This window comes from Triticum urartu, chromosome 2A (assembly GCF_056163025.1).
Source record: "Triticum urartu cultivar PI428250 chromosome 2A, HENAU_Tu73, whole genome shotgun sequence".
NCBI classification, from domain to species: Eukaryota; Viridiplantae; Streptophyta; class Magnoliopsida; order Poales; family Poaceae; genus Triticum; species Triticum urartu.
Window position 1 is genome coordinate 754,492,603 of NC_141874.1, and position 24,044 is coordinate 754,516,646.

At 44.8% G+C, this 24,044-nt stretch overlaps 2 protein-coding genes across 2 annotated transcripts; both read left to right on the plus strand.

Annotated features, from left to right (window-relative positions):
* Window positions 1-234: 234 nt before the first annotated feature.
* On the plus strand, window positions 235-1,219 carry LOC125538464 (putative expansin-B14). The gene is made up of 3 exons (XM_048701746.2): window positions 235-370; window positions 532-838; window positions 910-1,219. The coding sequence occupies exons 1-3, from the start codon at window positions 235-237 to the stop codon at window positions 1,217-1,219; spliced, it is 753 nt and encodes a 250-aa protein (XP_048557703.2).
* A 5,493-nt stretch (window positions 1,220-6,712) lies between these two features.
* Window positions 6,713-7,662, plus strand: LOC125538463 (putative expansin-B14). The gene is made up of 3 exons (XM_048701745.2): window positions 6,713-6,848; window positions 6,975-7,281; window positions 7,353-7,662. The coding sequence occupies exons 1-3, from the start codon at window positions 6,713-6,715 to the stop codon at window positions 7,660-7,662; spliced, it is 753 nt and encodes a 250-aa protein (XP_048557702.2).
* The last annotated feature ends 16,382 nt before the right edge of the window (window positions 7,663-24,044 follow it).

Genomic DNA, 24,044 nt, shown 5'->3' on the forward strand with positions numbered 1-24,044 from the left:
TACTACCTAGAATCAGGGTAGGGGTTCCGCTGAATTAAGGAGTTTAATCCCTGCGAATCAGTCTTGAGGAATGGAATCATCTTTGAAGGGGAATGCTCATTATAGCATATTGAAAGGAATATAATGAGCGTGGGATCTCGGCCTGCCTATATAATACACGCTGGGAGTACGCTTGCTAGCACGAACATCACCTGATCTCTCTCCAATCCACGTGATCGTCCTTCACTGCGCGACATGGCCTCTTCTTCCTTCGCCGTTTTCGCGGCTCAAGCCAGCTGCTGGCTCCTCCTCCTCCTCTCCCACGGTGTCTCCGGCTGGTCCGATGCCGGTGCAACGTGGTACGGCCCCCGCATCGGCGGCGGCAGCGACGGTACGTACAGCATACTCCTATATTGTATGCATGTACGACGCATGCACATGAGAGTGCAATGCATGAAGGATAGAACGCGTCTACAGTAGTAGTTGTTTGTGTGTACTGTGTAATGTATACGTACTAACGCAAGCATGTGCATGTGCATGTGCATGTTGCAGGAGGAGCATGCGGGTACCAGCGCGACGTGGAGAGCCCGCCGTTCTCCGCCATGATCACGGCCGGCGGCCCCTCCCTCTACAAGAACGGCAAGGGCTGCGGCGCTTGCTATCAGGTGAGATGCAGCAGCAATGCTGCTTGCTCCGGCCGCCCAGTGACCGTGGTTGTCACCGACCAGTGCCCCGGCGGGCCGTGCCTGGCCGAGGCCACCCACTTCGACCTCAGCGGGAAGGCGTTCGGCGCCTTGGCCAAGCCCGGTCAGGCCGACAACCTCCGCAACGTCGGCAACATCAAAGTCCAGTACAACCGGTAAGCTCGAGCCCAGTGCTTCGTGGTTCGAGCGATTCATGCATCTCTTTGAATGATTTCTTCGCTCGCAGGGTTCCATGCAACTGGCGAGGGGTGGCCTTCAGGGTCGACGCTGGCTCAAACCCGAACTACCTGGCGGTGCTCATCGAGTATGAGTCCGGCGACGGCGACCTGCAGGCGGTCGAGCTCCAGCAGCGCGGCGGCAGGTGGGTGCCGATGCAGCAGTCATGGGGCGCGGTGTGGAAGTACCAAGCCGGGTCCACCCTACAGGCGCCCATGTCGATCCGCCTGACCTCCAGCTCTGGTAGGAAGCTCGTCGCCACCAACGTCATCCCCTCCGGCTGGCAGGCCGGCAAGACCTACCGATCCATCCACAAATAGTTAGTGATTCACCCGGTCTGTCATATCGACTACCCATGTTAATTAGGCGAGCCCCCCTTTTTTTGGGATAAAGGGCGTTTTCTATCTACTCATCATGACGTCGCATACGCAATATTGTAGTTCCACCGTGTAATCGACCTTGATTTGTAATAGTAGTTTTCATGCTTGAAAATAAAATTACACGCTTGACATATTTTGAGCAGCAGAATTCTTGATCTGCTGGATACCTTCCTAATTTCAAGATTAATGCTATAGCTGCGCTCTTCAATCTTCCGTGTAATAAATTTAGGTTGAAGATCACTACACCTTGTAAATATTCCACTTTACCGGTTTAAAGTTTTATCCAAGTAATTAATATCGACTGGAAAATGATGTAAAGTCTTTAAGGGTGTGTTCGGCATGCCAAATTTTTGGCAAGACAGAATTGTTTGGATTGTAGCCAGTGTACTTGCCAAAATTTTAGCAAAATTGCTAAAATTTCATTTGATTTGCCACCAACCAAGCTGCCAAATGTACCTTGAGCCAACAAAGAAACAAGGGACACATAAAAAACTTATATTTAGTAATACAAAAATTAATTAACTATATAAGATGCCAAAATAAAGAAAATGAGCATGCACTACATACAGAGAGACTAACGACCGAACCAAGATAATGAGTAGTACTAGGGAGTCCAGTAGTATAAGTTTTCTTTAATGGAAGTAAAAGGAGTGTTGGGATGCCTTAACACGTAAATGAAAAATTCCATCCAAAAAGATGTTCGGTAAGGGCATGTACAATGGTGCTATCTTAGGAGTGTCATGTAGGATAAATGATGAGGTGGAGGAGAGAGAACTCATAAGAAAAGACTTGTCTTCTCTTATTTAAGATAGGACAAGAGATGATATCTTAGCACAATATGTGTCACCACGTTTTTAGGAGTAACTAGTTATAAAGATAAGGCTAAGAAATGACCCATTGTAGACATCTTTTTTTGTCATCTCTTAATTACATGCAAGACCTAAGATAAGATTATCTTATCAACCATTGTACGTGCCCTAATTAGATAGCTTCCCATGCGATTAACCCGGTGTATTGATCCTCTATTATAACAAAAAAAACGAGACCACCGTAAAACCAAAACCATACTTGACCCACGTGATAAGCGGACGAGAGCGAGCTGCCGACTTTTTTGGTGCTAGTCCAAACAGCTGCCGAATCTCGTGGGCGAGCTGATTTTTTGGTACAACTAGCATTTGTGGTAAACCAAACGCACCCTAAATGGAGTATGTATTTGAATTCATGGATTTTCCGTGGTGGTTGATTTGTTATTTCTTATGTCCTAAATTACTTGATATTGCATAATGGCTGTACACCCTGTGGCGAATCTTGTAAGAAAATCAAGGGCAGGCTCAAAGTTAATGATATGGAAAAAAAGTCACTAACCCCTAGCACTTTTGTGCAAACAAGATTAAAAGTTTCTAGAATACTACTAGGAACATGTACTACTAACTACTAAAATTTTCTTTTGCATCGCTGGAGGGCAGGCTCAAGCCTATTAAAGCCTGCCCAGTTGATTAACCACTGCCTACACCCTTTATAAACAGTAAATTAAAGAAAAAAAGAAAAGAAATTCAAAAAAATCTAAAACTTTGAACATCAAATATGATCAAACTTTTTAGGTGCATGCAAGTTTTCATACCAAAAACACATTCGAAAAGCTCTACACAAGAAAAATATTTCAACGCTTGAAGTTTTGAACACTTTAGCACTGAAATCCGAAGCTCATGATATTCAAGGAGCTCTGCATGATATTTAGTTATGAGAACTTGCAAGAACCTACAAATTTTGACGATCTATAATGTCACAAAGTTTCAGATTATTTTGCTTTTTCTTATTATTTTTTAATTTACTGTTCATAGAAGGTGTAGGGGCTCCCGGGAGCTATCACACCTTTCTTGGCTATAAATAGATTGATTTTTACTATTGCCTAGGTTAGTTCATTATATAAGGGCCTCTTTGATTCCTAGGATTGAAAAATGATAGAATAAGATAAATATAAGATTGGAATGTCATGCATCAATCCTACATAACTGAATTTTGGTTCGTTCGATTGCACCATAGGAACAGCAAAGAGATGATTCTTATTGAATGAAGTACAAACGAATCCGTAGAAAAATTTCCTATAGGATTCAGCCCTATGAATCAAACAACCAACATAAGAAAACTCCCTAAGGATTGCAATCCTCCAAAATTCACATGAAAATCCTTTGAATCAAAGGAGCCCCGTATGATTTGTTTCACATCAGTATAATGGGGACACTATTCTACTTTGAGAAGACAAAAATAAAAGTCAAAGAGGGCATGTACAATAGTATTATCTTAGCAAATGGCACGTAGGATAGTTGCTGATTATTATTCTTGATGGGTCAGTAGAGTGATAAACAAAAAATAATGACGCTTGCCCTCTTATATCCAAGAGATGATGTCTTGGTAAGCAAGATATGACATATTTCGTTATTCTTCTCTAATTCGCATATTTTTTATATTTTGATCACTCAAATTTGAAGAGAATGCAAACATTAATTGACACAAATATATTAAGAGACAATCTATTGCTTAACTTATTTTTTTATCTGTGTTAGATGACGTGAAATGTGTATGAAAATGCCGCCTTATAAACCACTATACATTCCCTTACATATGACATTATCAGTATCTCTTGGAGGGGGAAAAATTATATGAGACCAGGTCTCACGGTTAGCAGGTGAGACCCATCCTGATGGATGACACGTGGCATTTACAAATCACAAAGCATCTAATCTCTCCCCCTGGTTTCAAGTGGGAGGTGAGGTAGATGCTTTGTGGTTTGTGAATGCCACGTGTCATCCATCAGGATGGGTCTTACCTGCTAACCCGTGAGACCTGGTCTCATAGAATTCTTTTCCATGGAGTTAAGTCACCACCAACTCCAATTTATGAGGTAGTAGAGAGATATCTCATAAATTGGAGTTGGTGGTGACTTAACTCCACACTCTATCCCAATCTCACTCATCCATCTAGAACCCACTAGATCCCTCCCGGTTTGGAAGAGATCACTGCCCACTCCATCCCAATCTTCTCATACATTTAGAATCCACCAGATCCCTCCGGTTTGAAATTCTTTTATAGATGAAAATACAAAAATAACGCTGTTGGGGAGCCTCAAGCCACACATACCCACTAGTAGAAAACGGGCCATTTGTCCCGGTTCTAGAGGCCCATTTGTCCCGGTTCTGGAACCGGGACTAAAGGGTCAGGACTAATCCCAAAACCTTTAGTCCCGGTTCGCTTACAAACCGGGGCAGAAAGGGCTCCACGTGGCCGGTGCAGGGCGCCCAAAAGGCATTCACGCGTCAGCAGCTGGCAGGAGCAGGGGTTTTTCTCTTTTTTTTAAGGAGGGGGGGGGGTTAGGGGGGTTTTGAGGGTTAATTTAGGGGTTTGTTATATTTGTTAGCTAGCTAATAGAGAGAAGTGACATCTCTTATCTTCGTGCTTGGTCGACGCTAGCTACTATATGTATAGAGAGAACTCGACACGCTAGCTATTAAGAAAATGAGGGAACCATTAATTACACAAGATCGTCATGAACATATACAGAGAGGAGTGCACCTCTCTTTCTCCGAGAGATTTTTCGAACAACAAGTTTTCGTATATCTATCCGACGCTACTAGCTACATATATGCAATATAAGATGTCTTACAATCCCTAACATCTAATATCAACTTCCACATGGTATTCTTCGGCTTTATTGATGACATGGTCAAGAAAGAATCTCACTAATTCCTCTTGAATTGCTCATATGCGATCTTGCGGTAGGAGTTCATCCCGCATCTGCCAGATCTAAATTGAAGAAGAGGGTCAATACATGTATATGAATAAAGCTCAACACAAATGATGGTAATAAATACTTTTGCTTACGCACTTCATATTGTTTTTCAAAGTAGCCCCGCTTATTAGAGGCCGTCGCGTTGTAGATGAACTCACAAACGTAGTATCCACAAAAATCATTCCTGGATTCCTACCACAAGCACTTTACAAAAAATAGAGGTCAATCAAACTGATAAGTAAAAGCATGCTAAATGGCATTGATGAAACTAACTAGAATCAATGGGAGATGTGCAAAACTAGGTAGTAGTACTTACTTTCGGGTGTACAAATCACAGCTCGCTCGGCAGTCCCGGAGAAATTACGGTGAACTCTTTCCAAACCCTGCCAAACAAAGAAAATAATTACTTGATATCAGAAAATGAACAAAGTTGCCGATATGGTGTGATAATGATCGATTGAACTTACTTCTGGAGCATTTGAGTCATGTCCGCATAGTCCTCGGGATCTTTTCGTCTCGAGTCTAAGACGGTTACTACTCCCCGCTCAAGCTTTAATCTCTAGGAGAATAAAGTGGAAACTACGCACGCATGCATAACTCATCAGTTACATTACTATAACCTCGAGTAATAAGGAAAACCGAATATGCACAAGACAGTAACACTCACTTGAAGTTGTAAGAAAAGAGTATTTTATCTTTGTTTTGATTTTTGAGCAACGATTGTAGCAAGTTGTCCTCGCTTTCTGTGACATTCTTTTTAACCATCCATTCATGTATGATATTTGGGTTAATGAACCAATGTAATAGATTTGTGCTTTTCTGCATTCGAAGATCTTCAATCTGCAAAATATAGTGACGATAATTATATATACACGTGCAATGAAAGAGTTGAGCTATATAGAGAGACTTAATTACAGAAGTAGTATTTATAGACAGTAGCAAGTCACGAGTGATTTGTCGAGGGCCTTTTGATTGTATAACTGGAATAACTCGTCAAATTCAACAGAGAACAGACCAGTTCCAACGAGGTCGTGATCCTCTTTAATTCTCATCGTCAAAACATCCTTCCCAGACTCTCTACAGGTTTTCATGTACCATTGATAGAATCTTCTCATCATTGTTGTTAGAGGAGGAGTTCGATCTTTGACGAGAGGCTTTTCGTATTGGTATCTGAATTCGTCCATCTCCATTTTTAAAGATACGCAACAACATCAATGGCGTAGCAAAGCACGTCCAACCCTTCTAGTAGTATTGATGTACAAAGTTATGAATGATGCTAGCCATACATATCGATATGATAATTTCCGTCCGATTTCCATCCGATATTACTCATCAAACAATTTATGCATTGGAGCATATTACTGAGATCGTAATACCTAGAATCAGGGTAGAGGTTCCGCTGAATTAAGGAATTTAAGCCCGGCGAATCAGTCTCTAGAGAAACGGAATCATGCTTGAGGATCAATCGGCTCATTAACAAGAATAATATCCTCCGGTCCGCAAATTGCAAGGAATATAATGAGCGTGCGATCTCGGCGCTGCCTATATAATACACGCTGGGACACACATCACCTCATCTTTCTCCTCCAATCCACTCACTCTCCTCTTCCTCCACGTAGACGGAGTCGCGGAGCATCCTGCGCGACATGGCCTCTTCTTCCTTCGCCGTTTTCGCGGCCCAAGCCAGCTGCTGGCTCCTCCTCCTCCTTTCCCACAGCGTCTCCGGTTGGTCCGACGCCGGCGCGACGTGGTACGGCCCCCGCATCGGCGGCGGCAGCGACGGTACGTACAGTATATATCATATGCATGTACGACGCATGCACACGTCGATGACGTGTCTACAGTAGTTGTTTTTGTGTACTAACGCAAGCATGGATGAATGTACGTGCACGTGCATGCCGCATGCAGGTGGTGCGTGCGGGTACCAGCGGGACGTGGAGAGCCCGCCGTTCTCCGCCATGATCACGGCGGGCGGCCCCTCCCTCTACAAGAACGGCAAGGGCTGCGGCGCTTGCTATCAGGTGAGATGCAGCAGCAATGCTGCTTGCTCCGGCCGCCCAGTGACCGTGGTTGTCACCGACCAGTGCCCCGGCGGGCCGTGCCTGGCCGAGGCCACCCACTTCGACCTCAGCGGGAAGGCGTTCGGCGCCTTGGCCAAGCCCGGTCAGGCCGACAACCTCCGCAACGTCGGCAACATCAAAGTCCAGTACAACCGGTAAGCTCGAGCCCAGTGCTTCGTGGTTCGAGCGATTCATGCATCTCTTTGAATGATTTCTTCGCTCGCAGGGTTCCATGCAACTGGCGAGGGGTGGCCTTCAGGGTCGACGCTGGCTCAAACCCGAACTACCTGGCGGTGCTCATCGAGTATGAGTCCGGCGACGGCGACCTGCAGGCGGTCGAGCTCCAGCAGCGCGGCGGCAGGTGGGTGCCGATGCAGCAGTCATGGGGCGCGGTGTGGAAGTACCAAGCCGGGTCCACCCTACAGGCGCCCATGTCGATCCGCCTGACCTCCAGCTCTGGTAGGAAGCTCGTCGCCACCAACGTCATCCCCTCCGGCTGGCAGGCCGGCAAGACCTACCGATCCATCCACAAATAGTTAGTGATTCACCCGGTCTGTCGGATCGAGTATCCATGTTAATTAGGCGAGCCCCCCTTTTTTTGGGATAAAGGGCGTTTTTAGCATCTACTCATAACGTCGCAATGTAGTTGCTCCACTGTGTGATCGACCTTGATTTGTAATAGTTGATTTCACGCTTGGAAATAAAATTGCACGCTTGACATATTTTGAGCATGCAGTAGAATTCTTGATCTGCTGGACATCTTCCTAATTTCAAGACTAATGCTATAGTTGCGTTGTTCAATCTTTCGCATAATAAATTTATGTTCCAAAATTACGACGCCTGTAAATATTTCACTTGACCTGTTTAAATTTTTATCCAAGAAATTAATATCGATTGAAAAATGATGTTAAGTCTTTAAGGGTGTGTTTGGTTTGTGCCTCGGCTAGCCCACCCAAAAATTTGGCATGACCAAAGTGAGAGCATGACCAAAATATTGGCAAGACAGAATTGTTTGGATTGTAGCCGGTGTACTTGCCAAAATTTTGGCCAAATTGCTAAGATTTCATTTGATTTGCCACCAACCGAGCTGCCAAATGTACCTTGAGCCAACAAAGAAAGAAGGGACACCAATATAAGAATTAATTAACTATAACATGCCAAAATAAACAAAACTAACGACCGAACCAAGATTTTTTTTTTGAGGGTCCGAACCAAGATAATTAGTATGTAGTACTAGAGGTTCTGGGACAATTAGTCCAGTATAAGTAAAAGGTTTTCTTAGTTGAAGGGAATTCAGTAGTAAAAGTTTTTTTTATGGAAGTAAAAGGAGTGTTGGGCTGCCGCTTACACGCGATTGATTCATCAAAAAACGAACAGGTCAATGCAAAAATCCATCCAAAAAACTGTTCGATAATTAGACAGCTTCCCATGCAATTAATCCCCTGTATTGATCCTCTATTATAACACACAAACGAGACCACCATAACACAAAAACCATACGAGACCCACACAATAAGCGGACAAGAGTGTGCTGCCAATTTTTTGGCGACCATTTTGTGCGCCCTCGTGGGCGCTCCGGGCGGGCTGGGCGAGCCGATTTTTTGGTGTTAGTCCAAACAGCTGCCAAATCTCGTCGGTGAGCTGATTTTTCGGTACGGCTAGCGTTGGTGGTAAACCAAACGCACCCTAAATGGAGTATGTATTTGAATTCATGGATTTTTCCGTGGTGGCTGATTTATTATATCTTATGTCCTAAAATAACTTGATAATACATAATGGCTGTAAATGAGAGTGGGTTTTCAGCTCCCATGTGACCCTACACCCTCTATGAGCAGTAAATTAAAGAAAAAAAGAAAAGGAATTTAAAAAAATCTGAATCTTTCCAACATCAAATGTTATCAAGCTTTGTGAGTGCGTGCAAGTTTTCATGCCAAAAAAAACATTCGAGGAGCTCTACACAAGAAAAAGATTTCGACGCTTGAAGTTTTGAGCACTTTTAGGATAGAAATCTGAAACTCGTGATAGTCGAGGAGCTCTACATGATATTTAGTTATGAACACTTGCAATAACCTACAAAGTTTGATCATATTTGATGTCGCAAAGTTTCAGATTATTTTGATTTTTGATTTCTATTTTTTGAATTTACTGTTCATATAGGGTTTAAGGACTCCCGGGAGCTATCACTTCTTTCTTAGCTATAAATACATTGATTTTTACTATTGTCTAGGTTAGTTCATTATATTAGGGCCTCTTTGATTTGTAGGACAAAAAATGCTGGAATAGGAAAAATATAAGATTGGAAAGTCATTCTCATCAATCCGTGGCTTGTTTGATTGCAACATAGGAAAAGCAAGAGAGGATTCTTTCAAAGAGGCACTAGTAGAAAAGGGGGCAAAGGTCCAGGCCGGGTCAGCCCATTAGTCCCGGTTCAGTCTAGAACCGGGACCAATGGGGGCATTGGACCCGGTTCGTGAGCCCAGGGGGCCGGCCGGGCCACATGGGCCATTGGTCCCGGTTCGTCTGGACCTTTTGGTCCCTTTTGGTGGGACGAACCGGGACCAATGGGCCTGGCTCCTAGCCCACCATCATTGGTCCCGGTTGGTGGCCTGAACCGGGACCAAAGGCCCCCCTTTAGTCCCGGTTCATGCCACGAACCGGGACCAATGAGGTGCCTATATATACCCTCGCCCGCGAGCAGAGCACTCCAGTGCTATGTTTTTCTCTGGCCGGCGAGGGGAGGGCTTTGTGGTGCTCTAGCTCACCTCCTATGCACATGAAGGTGTTCGATGAAATGCCCGAGCCACACTAGTTAAGCTTTCTCCTCTCGAAGCTCGACCTCAAAGCTCCATTTTCCTCGAGATTTGTCTAGATTTAGCGGTCCGTCACGCCCCACCCCCGTCTTCACCGCCGTCGATCACCCGCGCCGATCTCATCACCAACACCACCGTGGTGAGCCTCTTGTTCTTATCTTCTTTTTGAAAGGAAAAATATTCTTACTTGTATGTTTAGATAGATACTTGTATCATTTTCTTACTTTTATTATTGCATCTTATATAGTGCGATGGTTTTGGTATCCGCCCCCGTTGGCCCTTGTCCTGTCTATGATTCGGATGTGGTATATATATTATCTTTATAACTATTGGTTCATTTATTGTTTATGAAAATTATGCCGACCAACGTGACATAGATTTTATTTATCTAGGATGTATGTGAACGGAAATTCCAACCGACCCTATTGTCGAGAGGTTAAATTTAGTTGAAGAAGAAAACAATTTCTTGAAGGAAAAAATAAAAAAATTGAGGAGGAGAAGATGATATTGGAGTTGCATGTTGCGGATGTCGTCGATGATCACAAGATCAAGATGGATGCAATGCGCTTGAAGATTAGAAAGATTAGAAAATATGCCATTCATACCGAGGCTTGGTATCATTATGCCGTTGGATCAATTGTTACCTTGGTTGCGATTATGATCGCCTTTGTTTTCGCATTTAAATGTTTTACATAGTTTCAATGTATGGTTTAATTAATTAGATGCTCTGGAGAGCTATATGTTGTCAGATGAGAACTATGTATGTACTTTGGTTTTAATGTGAGGATGAACTTCTATTAATTTGGACACTTAATTATATATAATGCACGCAGATAAACCGGCAATGGATGTACGGTGACAGACACACCTCCGAGTACATTAAGGGCGTGCATGAGTTTCTCGATGCGGCTGAGGCAAACAAGCAGAATGGTTTTATGTGTTGTCCATGCACTAAATGTGGGAATACGATGTCTTACTCTAACCAGAAAATCCTTCACACCCACCTGCTTTACAAGGGTTTCATGCCACACTATAATGTTTGGACGAGGCACGGAAAAATAGGGGTTATGATGGAAGACGACGAAGAAGAAGAGTACGATGACAACTATGTGCCCCCTGAATACCGTGATGCTGCAACGGGGGGAGCTGGTGAAGATCAAGAGGAACCAGACGATGTGCCCAATGATATTGCAACGGGTGAAGCTGCTGAAGATCAAGAGGAACCAGACGATGTGCCCGATGATGATGATCTCCGCCGGGTCATTGTCGATGCAAGGACGCAATGCGAAAGTCAAAAGGAGAAGCTGAAGTTCGATCGCATGTTAGAGGATCACAAAAAAGGGTTGTACCCCAATTGCGAAGATGGCAACACAAAGCTCGGTACCGTACTGGAATTGCTACAGTGGAAGGCAGAGAATGTTGTGCCTGACAAAGGATTTGAGAAGCTACTGAAAATATTAAAGAAGAAGCTTCCAAAGGATAACGAATTGCCCGACAGTACATACGCAGCAAAGAAGGTCGTATGCCCTCTAGGATTGGAGGTGGAGAAGATACATGCATGCCCTAATGACTGCATCCTATACCGCGGTGCATACAAGGTTCTGAACGCATGCCCGATATGTGGTGCATTGTGGTATAAGATCAGACGAGATGACCCTGGTGATGTTCACGGCGAGCCCCACAGGAAGAGGGTTCCTGCGAAGGTGATGTGGTATGCTCCTATAATACCACGGTTGAAACAACTGTTCAGAAACGGAAAGCATGCCAAGTCGATGCGATGGCACAGTGAGGACCGTAAGAAAGACGAGAAGTTGAGAGCACCCGCTGACGGGTCGCAGTGGAGAAAAATCGAGAGAAAGTACTGGGATGAGTTTGCAAAGGACCCAAGGAACGTATGGTTTGCTTTAAGCGCGGATGGCATTAATCCTTTCGGGGAGCAGAGCAGCAATCACAACACCTGGCCTGTGACTCTATGTATGTATAACCTTCCTCCTTGGATGTGCATGAAGCGGAAGTTCATTATGATGCCAGTTCTCATCCAAGGCCCTAAGCAACCTGGCAACGACATTGATGTGTACCTAAGGCCATTAGTTGAAGAACTTTTACAGCTGTGGAATGGAAACGGTGTACATACGTGGGATGAGCACAGACAAGAGGAATTTAACCTAAAGGCGGTGTTGTTCGTGACCATCAACGATTGGCCCGCTCTCAGTAACCTTTCAGGACAGACAAACAAAGGATACCACGCATGCACACACTGTTTAGATGACATTGAAAGTATATACCTGGACAAATGCAGGAAGAATGTGTACCTGGTCCATCGTCGATTTCTTCCGACCAACCATCAATGTCGAAAGAAAGGCAAGCATTTCAAAGGCGAGGCAGATCACCGGAAGAAGCCCGCCATGCGTACCGGTGATCACGTACTTGCTATAGTCAATGATTTACACGTAATCTTTGGAAAGGGTCTCGGCGCACTAGCTGTTCCAAATGACGCTGAGGGACACGTACCCATGTGGAAGAAGAAATCTATATTTTGGGACCTACCCTACTGGAAAGACCTAGAGGTCCGCTCTTCAATCGACGTGATGCACGTGACGAAGAACCTTTGCATGAACCTGCTAGGCTTCTTGGGCGTGTATGGAAAGACAAAAGATACACCTGAGGCACGGGAGGACCTGCAACGTTTGCACGAAAAAGACGGCATGCCTCCGAAGCAGTATGAAGGTCCTGCCAGCTACGCTCTTACGAAAGAAGAGAAAGAAATCTTCTTTGAATGCCTGCTCAGTATGAAGGTCCCGACTGGCTTCTCGTCGAATATAAAGGGAATAATAAATATGCCAGAGAAAAAGTTCCAGAACCTAAAGTCTCATGACTGCCACGTGATTATGAGGCAACTGCTTCCGGTTGCATTGAGGGGGCTTCTACCGAAAAACGTCCGATTAGACATTGTGAAGCTATGTGCATTCCTCAATGCAATCTCTCAGAAGGTGATTGATCCAGAAATCGTACCAAGGCTAAGGAGTGATGTGGCGCAATGTCTTGTCAGTTTCGAGCTGGTGTTCCCACCATCCTTCTTCAATATCATGACGCATGTCCTAGTTCATCTAGTCAACGAGATTGTCATTCTGGGGCCCGTATTTCTACACAATATGTTCCCCTTTGAGAGGTTCATGGGAGTCCTAAAGAAATATGTCCATAACCGCGCTAGGCCAGAAGGAAGCATCTCCATGGGCCATCAAACAGAGGATGTCATTGGGTTTTGTGTTGACTTCATTCCTGGCCTTATAAGAAGATAGGTCTCCCTAAATCGCGGTATGAGGGGAGACTGACTGGAAAAGGCACGCTAGGAGCGGACTCAATAATATGCAGGGACGGGCATTCTTGGTCTCAAGCACACTACACAGTTCTACAGAACTCTACCTTGGTGACCCCGTATGTCGATGAACACAAGAACAGTCTGCGCTCCAAACACCCGGAGCAGTGCGACGACTGGATTACATGTGAACACATTAGGACTTTCAGCAGTTGGTTGGAAGCACGTCTCAGAGGTGACAACACTGTTTGTGATGAGTTGTACTTGTTGTCCAGGGGACCATCTATGACTGTATTGATTTACAAAGGATACGAGATAAATGGGAATACATTTTACACGATTGACCAAGATCAAAAGAGCACCAACCAAAACAGCGGTGTCCGCTTTGATGCAACAACCGAGAAGGGAAAAGACACATAATATGGTTACATAGTGGACATATGGGAACTTGACTACGGACAAGATTTTAAGGTCCCTTTGTTTAAGTGCAAATGGGTCAATCTGTCAGGAGGTGGGGTACATGTAGACCCACAGTACGGAATGACAACAGTGGATCTGAAAAATCTTGGGTACATTGACGAACCGTTCGTCCTAGCCAATGATGTGGCACAGGTTATCTATGTGAAGGACATGTCTACCAGACCGAGAAAAAGAAAAGATAAGGAAACGAATACATCATATGATGAGCCAAAGCGCCACATAGTTCTTTCAGGAAAAAGGGACATCCTGGGAGTGGAGGGCAAGACAGACATGTCTGAAGATTATGAAAAGTTTCATGAAATTACTCCCTTCAATGTCAAGGCTGACCCAAGCATCCTGATAAACGATGAAGATTATCCATGGTTACGACGCAATAAGAAAATGACACAAGCGAAGAAAAAGTGAAGACTTTCTCCCGCAACTATTATGATGATACCATGCCAAATTTGTAACAGACGAGTATGCTATGCCAACTTTTTCAGAGTTCATTTGAAAACTATGAATTTAGGTCGAGACTAAAGGGTTGGCCCTCGTTCCACCCAGAGTTTAGTCCCACCTCGCCAACCGAAGGGCGCCCACACCGGTTTATAAGCCCGTCCCTCTCTGCGTTGTTGAGCTCCTCTCAAAGTGAAAATAGATGCCCCTATACAGGAAATTTGACCTAAATTCATAATGAATTTCTCTGAAATTCATAGAAATTGATTATGAATTTAGGTTCAATTTTCCCTATAGGTGCATCTATGTTCATTTTTTTAGTAAAGTTAATCACAAACTTGTGATTCACACAAATTTTAAAAAATTCAAATTTAAACTATTCAAATTTTAAAACTAATGGCACTAACAGAAAGTTTATAATTTTTGTGACCTAAAATAAAAAAGAAATCACTACAAAACTATAAGTATTTAGTTCTAAGTAAAAATGACAAAATAAATAGCAAAAAATAAAAAAATGCCACCTACTGGGCCACCACGGCCTGAATACGACTAGAAACCCAACCATGGGCAAGGATTCAGGCCCGCAGCAGGCCCAGTAGGCCCACAGGCATTGCAGTGACAGATTAGGCCCGAAAGCCTGCAGTTGAGAGGAGCTCGAGAGGGTGGGCGCAGCAGCGCTTATAAACCACTCCCGAGCCCTCTCAACTAGCAAGGTGGGACTAAACTTTTGGGCGCGGGGCAGCACAAGGCCATTGGTCCCGGTTGGTGGGACGAACCGGGACCAAAGGGTGGCATTGGTCCCGGTTCGTGCCACAAACCAGGACCAATGCCCCCCTTTAGTCTCGGTTTGTGTGAGCAACCGGGACCAAAGGCCTCTTTTCAGCAGCCCAAAGGGCGGGAAGCGGCGGCCCTTTATATGTATGTATGTAGTTTTTAGATATATGTATTTTTTTATGTATGTTCATATATGTATGTATGTATTTTTTACATGTTTTTTGTATGTATGTATGTATTTTTTCAATTGTAATGATGTTTAAAAAATACATATATGCAAAAGTTAGATTTTTAATTAGAAAAGTTTTATCCATATATGTTCTCTGATTTAGTACATTTTAGGTTAGTTTTATATATTTAGGAAGAAGGAATAGAAGGTTCGAAGAAGAAGGAAGAAAAGGTTTTATATATGCAAAAGTTACATTTTTAGAAAAGTTTTATATATCTAGCTAAAGGAAGAAGAAGAAAAAGAATGAGAGGAAAAAGGAAAATAAGAAGATGAAGAAAGGAGAAGAAGAGGAGAAAGAAGAGGAAAAAAGAAGAAAAAGAAGAGGAGAAGAAGAAAGGAATAGAGGAGAAGAAGAAAAAATAGAAATTTCTATTTTTTTCTTCTTCTTCTCCTCTTTTTTTTCTTCTTTTTTTTCTTCGATCTTCTCCTCTATTCCTTTCTTCTTCTACTCTATTCCCTCTCCCGATAACTTCAACACGAGGGGGGGTCGATATACCCCTCGGATAACTTCGACATGAGGGGCGGTCGATATATATACCCCCTCTCGACTGTGATAACTTATACCGCGGGAGCACCCCCCGACCCTCTCGCTCGACCAAAACTCTCGAGGACACCCAAACCCTAGAAAAAAATGATGTCGGTCTCCTACCCCCTCCTGCCGCGCCCCTACCCGACAAACTCTCTCGAGGCCACCCCAAACCCTTGAAGCGTTGTCGAGGCCATCCCAAACCCTAGAGAAGCAGCGTCGAGGCCACTAATTAATATATATGATTCCTTACTATGATTAGCTAGCTAGTTCTACGTTTGCCACTAATATATCCATCTGTCATGTTTGAATAATAATTGCCATGTTGTAAATATTTGTAGAAACTATGGACACTGCCCGAGACGAAGCAAAAGAAGCGTTGTTGAGGGACATAATCGCAGAAGGAAGTGATGCCGTCTCGTTGTTTCTCAACGACACCGATGGTCTGGAAGGAGAGGGTGAAGAAGCTGGCTCCGGTGACCTAATGCCGGTGCAAGAAGGAGAACGTGAGGACGGCTCCGGTGACCCAATGCTGGTGCAAGAAGGAGACCGTGATGACGGCTCCGGTGACCGAACCGAGTCCGGCCAGGTATATATATTAGTTAAGCCTGTGCTGACTAGCTAATTGATGCATTCATTGTTTTGGTATGTACACATATTAATTAAGTCTTGGTTCTTTTTTCTAGCCCTCTGTATCGAGCACAACTGAGGTAAAGAGACGAGACCCGAAGAAAAAGTTGTGCTCGGATGAAAGGTTTGAGATCATAGCAATCGCGCCCGACGGCCAACCGATTGAACCCATCCGAACAAAGAACGCATTTGTTGCTCAGTGTGGGGTTCTGGTTAGGGACAAGATCCTGATCAGCATCCAGCAATGGTTAAAGCCGGCTACAGAAGATCCTGAGGTGTCTTACGTCAATGATATGCAGAAAAATGATCTTTGGACTGAGCTGAAGTCAAATTTCACCCTACCGCCAGAGGATGATCTGGAGAAGCCAGTTAAAGAGCAATTAATCAAGTCTTTTGCTCTTAAGAGGATGGCAGACCTATCCAGGAGGTGGAAGAAAGAGCTGAATAGGTTTGTCGATAAAAAAGAGACACCAGAATTCAAGGGCGGATATGAGAAGATCAGAGATCACTGGTCCGCATTTGTGGCCAACAAGACATCGGAAAAGAGTAAGAAGATGTCGGCGACAAACAAGAAAAATGCTGCGAAGAAGAAGCTTCACCATCGCGCGGGGTCAGGTGGCTACCTCGTAGCCCGGCCTAAGTGGGCCAAGGCTGAGAATGATCTGGTTGAAAAAAGGGATCGAACCAGAGACAATGAACTGGCCAGACCGTTGCCGTACTTGGTTCTTCGGGGCTGGCGGAACCTTGGACCCTGTAACAGGGAAGTGCATTTGGACGGACGAGCAACTTGACATACCCTTGAAGAAGCTTCGGTACTATATCGATGCAGCGCAGAAAGGGACGTTTCTTCCAGACAGAGAGAACGACGAGCTCACAAAGGCCCTCGGAAATCCTGAGCACCCTGGACGGACACGAGGCACGCCAGGCTCCATTCTGTGGAAGGCTGGGTTTCCGGACGCAGGCGGTTACAAAAGCCACGAGAGGAGGAAAAAAGTGCAGCAGACCGAACTGCAGGCGCTGCACGCAAGGGTACAAGCGATAGAGGAACGAGAAGCAAATCGCAGCAAACGACTTGCCGAAGCTTCCCCTGAAGCTACCCCGCCATCTCAGCGGAGAAGCAGCGTGGCTTCCACCAAGCTGCTTCAGCCGGAGCTTGTCTTGACAGCTCCTGCCAGCTATCCCGTGGATGCTATCACGGAGGCTCAAAATGGCCACCTTATGACGCAATGGATTAATATGAAGGTCAAGGCGGCTGTTGGCTCTGTTTTTCCTAATGAACCCGGCGCAACTTTTCACTGCCAGCCGATTCCAGAAGGATATGCTAAGGTGATGGTGGATGAAATAACGGAGGGATTTGAGGACCTCCCGCTTGACCACCCTACCGGAGAAGGGGAGACTCGGCTGGGTTCTTCTCTGAAGACTCCATGCCTATGGCGGAAGGAGCTCATCAACCTTCCGAACTGGACGCCTCCGCCTCCTCCTCCTCCTCCGGCGAGTCAGGGCACTCCGCCTCCTCCACCGCCTCCTCCTCCGGCGAGTGACGATCAGGGCCCTCGGCCGGCTCCTTCTCCGGCGCGTGGCGGCACTCTGCCTCCTTCTCCGCCTGCGCCGGCGCGCCCGAGCAGCCAGCCTCCTCCTTCTCCGCCTCGTCAGCAAGGGTGGAAGAGACCCGCCGCCGCTCCAGCAGCTGCTCCGGCGCGTCGTAGTCCTTCTCCTCCGCCTCGTAAGCAAGTAAAGAAAACAGCCGCTCCGTCTGTTCGGCCGGCATTTAGCAGTACAGCCAGAGGCAGGAGGACATACAGATTCGGTCCTTCTCTGAAGACTCCAGAGAAGTTACCATACGAGAGGACCCGGAGGAGAACGCGAAGATCGCGCGAACCGAAGTGGATGACTGGTTTCAAGGGTTGAAAGCAAAGAGACATCCACCTCCGGAGGATAAGGTAGATCCGGTGAAAGTGAAGCGCACTCTGGCTGCCCTGGCAAAACCACCCAAGTCTCCGCCGAAAGGCAACTATGAGCGCATTATTGCAAAGACATGGGCCGAAGCAGAGCGGTCGGGAAGTACAGTCAGTGATCAAAGGATGAAAGAACGACGAGCAGCTGGGGAACAAATTGCCCAGCTCGGCGAACAAGCGAAGCAATCCTGCCCCCCGCTCAAGGTGCCTAGCGACATCGTCGATCCGAGGATGGTGCCCGGTTATAACAATCTTGATGATTACCTGCCCGACGATGTACATTATGATCCCATGGAGGTGCAGATACACAGATACGGGTACGGGAAGCCTCTCGTCAAAGATGAAAAATCTCTAACAACGATGATGCGAAGATTGCATGATTGGTACTTGAAAATCTACAGAGAGTCTGGGGGGAGGAGTACTTTGTATGCGAGAGTTAAACCGGAGCATGACCTCGTTGGAATTGAACTGTTGCCTATTCCATTTGAGGAGTTCTATCAGTTTTTCAATCAATTGGCCCTCGATAAAGCAACGGTCACCTGCTACTGTCTGTAAGTACTACTACTTCTGTCATTAAGTCTCTCTATATAGCTCAGCTCTTTCATTGCATGTATTTATAATTATCCTCACTATATTATGCAGATTGAAGATCGCCGAATTGAATAAAAGACAAATCGATGATATTGGGTTCGTTAACACATATCTCATAGATGCAACTGAGGTTGAACATCGTCCCGAAGATACCGAGGCCAACTTGCTACGATCATTCAAAATAAATGAAAACAAAGATATAATACTCTTTCCTTACAACTTCAAGTGAGTGTTACTGTCTTGTGCATATTCGGTTTCCCTTATATATTAGTCCAGGTTATAGTAATGTAATTGATGAGTTATGCATGCGTGCGCAGATACCACTATATTCTCCTAGAGATTAGGCTTGAGCAGGGAGTATTAACTGTCTTGGACTCTAAACGAAAAGATCCCCAGGAGTATGCGGACATGACTGAAATCCTCAAGAAGTAAGTTAAATCGATCATTATCCACCATATCAGCAACTTTGTTCATTTCCTGATATCAAGTAATTGTTTTCTTTGCCCGGCAGGGTTTGGAGAAAATTCACCAGAAAAGCTCCGGGACTGCCGAAGGAGCTGCAATTTAGACACCCGAAAGTAAGTACTATAGTAGCATGTTCCGCGCATCTCCTAGTGATTCAAGCGCTAGTTTCATCAATACCATTTGGCATTCTTACTTATCAGTTTGATTGACCTCTATTTCTTGTAAAGTGATTGTGGCAGGAACAAGGGAATGATTTCTGTGTATACTACGTCTGCGAGTCCATCCGCCACACGACCTGTGAGCGGGGCGGGTACTCTGACGAACAATATGAAGTGCGTAAATAACAATATTCACAATTTTATTTTATTACCATCATTTGTGTTGAGTTTCATTCATTCATATATATATGTATTGACCCCCTTCTTCAAATTAGATGTTTCGGATGTGGAATGAACTCCTAGCACCAGATCGCATGCGAGCAATTCAAGAGGAATTGGCGGCATTCTTTCTTGACCACGTGATCGCTGAAAACGGAGAATACTATGTGGACCATGCGTCCGTAATTTAGGAGATTATATTTGTAAGAGATAATTATTGTATATATGTAGCCGGTAGTGTCGGATAGATATACGAGAACTTGTTGTTCGACCAATCTCTCGGAGAAGGAGAGGTGGTCGATATCACTTCTCTCTGTATGCATATATGTTCATGACGATCTTCTGTTTCCTTCGTTTGCTTACTAGCTAGCTAGCGTGTCTAGTCCTCTCTATACGTATGTATAGTACGTAGCGTCGACCAAGCACGGACATAAGAGAGGACACTTCTCTCTATTAATTAGCTATCTAACACAATATATGAAATACCTAAATTAACCCCTCAAAACCCCCAACCCCCCCCCCCCCTTCAAAAAAAAACAAAAACCCCAACCACAGAAATGCTGACGCGTGGATGCCTATTGGTCCCGGTTGGTGCCACCAACCGGGACCAAAGGCCCTCCTGCCTGGGCTCAGCGCGCAGGCCACGTGGAGGCCCATCTGTCCCGGTTCTGGTTAGAACCGGGATTAAAGGGTCAGGGTATTAGTAACGACCCTTTAGTCCCGGTTCAGGAACCGGGACAAAAGGCCCTTACGAACCGGGACAAAAGGCCCGTTTTCTACTAGTGAGGTTTGAGTGGATGCTAAAGTTCCTATCGAATGAAGTACAAATGAGTCCATAGAAAAAATACCTATAGGATTCAGCCCTATGCGTCAAACAACCAAGATAGGAAAACTCCCTAAGGATTACAATCCTCCAAAATTCATATGAAAATCCTTTGAATCAAAGGAGCCCCATATGATTTGTTTCAGACAAAAATAAAAATAAAAATCAAAGAAGGCATGTACAATAGTATTGTCTTAGCAAATGGCACATAGGATAATTGCTGGTTATTATTCTTGTTTGGTCGGTAGAGTGATAAACAAAAAATAATGATGTTTGCCCTCTTTTATCCAGGAGATGATGGTTTGGTAAGCAAGATATGACATATTTCATTATTCTTCTCTAAGTCGCATATTTTTTTATATTTTGACCACTCTAATTTTAAGAGAATGTAAACAAAGAGATAATCTGTTGCTTAACTTGTTTTTTATCTTCATTGGATGACGTGAAATGTGTACGGCAATGTCGCCTTAGAAACCACCGTACATTCCCTTACATATGACATTATCAGTATCTCTTGGAGATATCTGTCTACTACCTTATAAATTGGAGTTGGTGGTGACTTAAATCCCCACTCCGTCCTAATCTCACTCATCCATCTAGAACCCACTAGATCCCTCCCAATTTGGAAGAGATCACTCTCCACTCCATCCCAATTTTCTCATCCATCTAGAATCCACCAGATCCCTCCGGTTTGAAATTCTTTTATAGATGAAACAATAAAAATAATGCCATTGGGGAGCCTCAAGCCACACGTCTCTGTCTACACCTAACTCAATCAAACCAGCAAGCGACAAACTTACTCATGTTTTCAATGAGAAAGTATTTTATAAGTACATGTCAGTGCTCCCACGGTCGTGCAGTTACAGATATGCATTTTTGCTTAATTGCTTGTTTTTCTTTGTAGTGTTGCAAGTCCATTGGTTGTTGTATACTGATAATCCGATACAACTTCAATTTTTTTGTAGTTCCGTAGCAATACAAGGGCGTCACGCTAGTAGCCAAAAGATAGAACACACGACGTTGTTAATATATCTTGAATGGCAGACTAAGGCATAGCCTAGTGGTGGAAAAGGGTTGATGCCTTCTCACCCACCTAGGTTCAAGACATGGTACTTGCAATTTGGGTTTGTTGCCACCACATCCATCTCGGTGCACCTCAAGTCTTGTACCAGTGGCCTCAGCAGTAGTCGACCCAGCTAGGTCAAAAGCATGTGCTTGGGGGAGGTCAGTTCCTCCTTTCTCCTTGCATTTTTAGCATGATTACTTTCATTTTTGCATAATAAAATTTAGACCAACTTTTTGATTATTTTGTTGAAGCTCTCTTTTTGGCTTAATCCCGGATTTTGTCTATTTAGTGGAAGAACGGCTGTAGCGGAAATGCTATGACGTGAAGCTCAACTTTCTAATCACTTGTATCTTGGTTATGAGTGGCAAGGTGGGTGTATTTGTAACTGTTATCACTGGCAAGATAATGGCCCCTAAACTTGAATATTAAAAACACAAAGCTTGTTCACTAATTAAGTTCGTGGCTTCCGATCAAGGTAGCTATATTTGATAATGACACTCTTGGAGGAAAGTAGCTACTTGATCATACTTAGCTGGACAAAAATATTTAATGGAAGTGCCATGTGCAAAATTGTTTGAACTATCAATAAGAGAGGCGCTTCAGACTTGTTCCACCACCTCAAGGAACGAGCTCGCCGACGCTTCATCTGTGCCTCTTGGAGCTGACGCTTGGCCATCAAAGATGCATATTATGCGATGGGCAGGCATGCACTGAAGCCACCACTGAGAACGCGCTGACACAACCAACAGTTTTTTTTTAAACGGAGGCAAAGCTTTGCCTCATCCATTAAATAAGGAAGAATAGAGTTTGTTACAAGTAATCCGAATACATGACATGAGATTACTCTCGCAAAATAATAGACCATAATTTCTTTGCACCGGCGATGACCCAAAGGTTGGCCTCCGTTCCACCACCTCAGGGAACGAGCTCGCCGACGCTTCATCCGTGCCTCTTGGAGCTGACGCTTGGCCATCAAAGATGCATATTATGCGATGGGCAGGCATGCACTGAAGCCACCACTGAGAACGCGCTGACACAACCAACGGTTTTTTTTTAAACGGAGGCAAAGCTTTGCCTCATCCATTAAATAAGGAAGAATAGAGTTTGTTACAAGTAACCCGAATACATGACATGAGATTACTCTCGCAAAATAATAGACCATAATTTCTTTGCACCGGCGATGACCCAAAGGTTGGCCTCCGTTCCACCACCTCAGGGAACGAGCTCGCCGACGCTTCATCTGTGCCCCTTGGAGCTGACGCTTGGCCATCAAAGATGCATATTATGCGATGGGCAGGCATGCACTGAAGCCACCACTGAGAACGCGCTGACACAACCAACGGTTTTTATTTTTAAACGGAGGCAAAGCTTTGCCTCATCCATTAAATAAGGAAGAATGGAGTTTGTTACAAGTAACCCGAATACATGACATGAGATTACTCTCGCAAAATAATAGACCATAATTTCTTTGCACCGGCGATGACCCAAAGGTTGGCCTCGGTCTCGATGGAGGCAAGCAATATAGTCGGCGGTGCGCTCTTGTGCTTGAAGACTCTTGCGTTTCGCTCGTTCCAAATAGTCCATGAAACAAGCATGGTTAGGGACGCCTTAGCTTGGCGGTTTGGCGTGTCTTTGTCGCAGGTACTTGCCCACCAAGCCTCAACCGAGTAGGACGCGACCACTAGCAAAAAACTGTAGAGCCAAACTCTATCTTGTAGAGCCAACCAAGCAAAGAACTTGACCTTTGGGGGAGCCCAAGCTTTCCATATCATTTTATCCATGGGTAAGATAACCATCCCTAAAAATTGCGCCTTGTATGCGGATGCCGTCGAGTAGAGCCCACTAGCCGTATGCTTCCATAGGATGTCGTCCTCGGTGAGCTCATCGAGTTGGACCTCATGCAAAAGCACCCAAAGTGTGAAGATTTGTGTGATGTGCTCCGCGGAGACGTTGGCGGGAGGTTTGATCTTGAGAATCCACGCGTTGTGTTTGAGGGCCTCTCGAACCTTCCAATTCTTTCTTGTGGATGCTTCGTGAATGAGCGGGGCAATGTCTTTCGGTTTGCGCCCAAAGAGCCAAGGTGAGTCCCAGAAGGGGGTTTTTGCACCGTTACCAACGATGATAGTGGTAGATGCATAGAAAAACTCTAGGTCCTCCTCGTCACATGGGTTTCCCATCCCCACCCACATCTTGGTGGGCTCCTTCCATTCATAACACGGCCATCGCACAACCAACGGTTTTGGCTACACTGAATGACTCGTTTAGAGATGTTGTTGCTGGAAAATGTAACAACTATTGCTATTAGCAATTTGTAACAAACTGCATTTCCCGTATTTGTACCAGACACGGTCGCCTCTTCGGTGACTTGCGTTTGGGGAAAGACAAGTTGTTCCGTGAGCAAAATGAAAACAAAGGAGGAAGAATCAAATGATATCTCCATC

Coding starts and splice junctions, on each gene's coding strand:
- LOC125538463 (XM_048701745.2), top strand. CDS start 6,713: ATGGCCTCTTCTTCCTTCGCCGTTTTCGCGGCCCAAGCCAGCTGCTGG. Junction 6,849..6,974: donor CATCGGCGGCGGCAGCGACG/GTACGTACAGTA, acceptor TGCCGCATGCAG/GTGGTGCGTGCGGGTACCAG. Junction 7,282..7,352: donor ATCAAAGTCCAGTACAACCG/GTAAGCTCGAGC, acceptor CTTCGCTCGCAG/GGTTCCATGCAACTGGCGAG.
- LOC125538464 (XM_048701746.2), top strand. CDS start 235: ATGGCCTCTTCTTCCTTCGCCGTTTTCGCGGCTCAAGCCAGCTGCTGG. Junction 371..531: donor CATCGGCGGCGGCAGCGACG/GTACGTACAGCA, acceptor TGCATGTTGCAG/GAGGAGCATGCGGGTACCAG. Junction 839..909: donor ATCAAAGTCCAGTACAACCG/GTAAGCTCGAGC, acceptor CTTCGCTCGCAG/GGTTCCATGCAACTGGCGAG.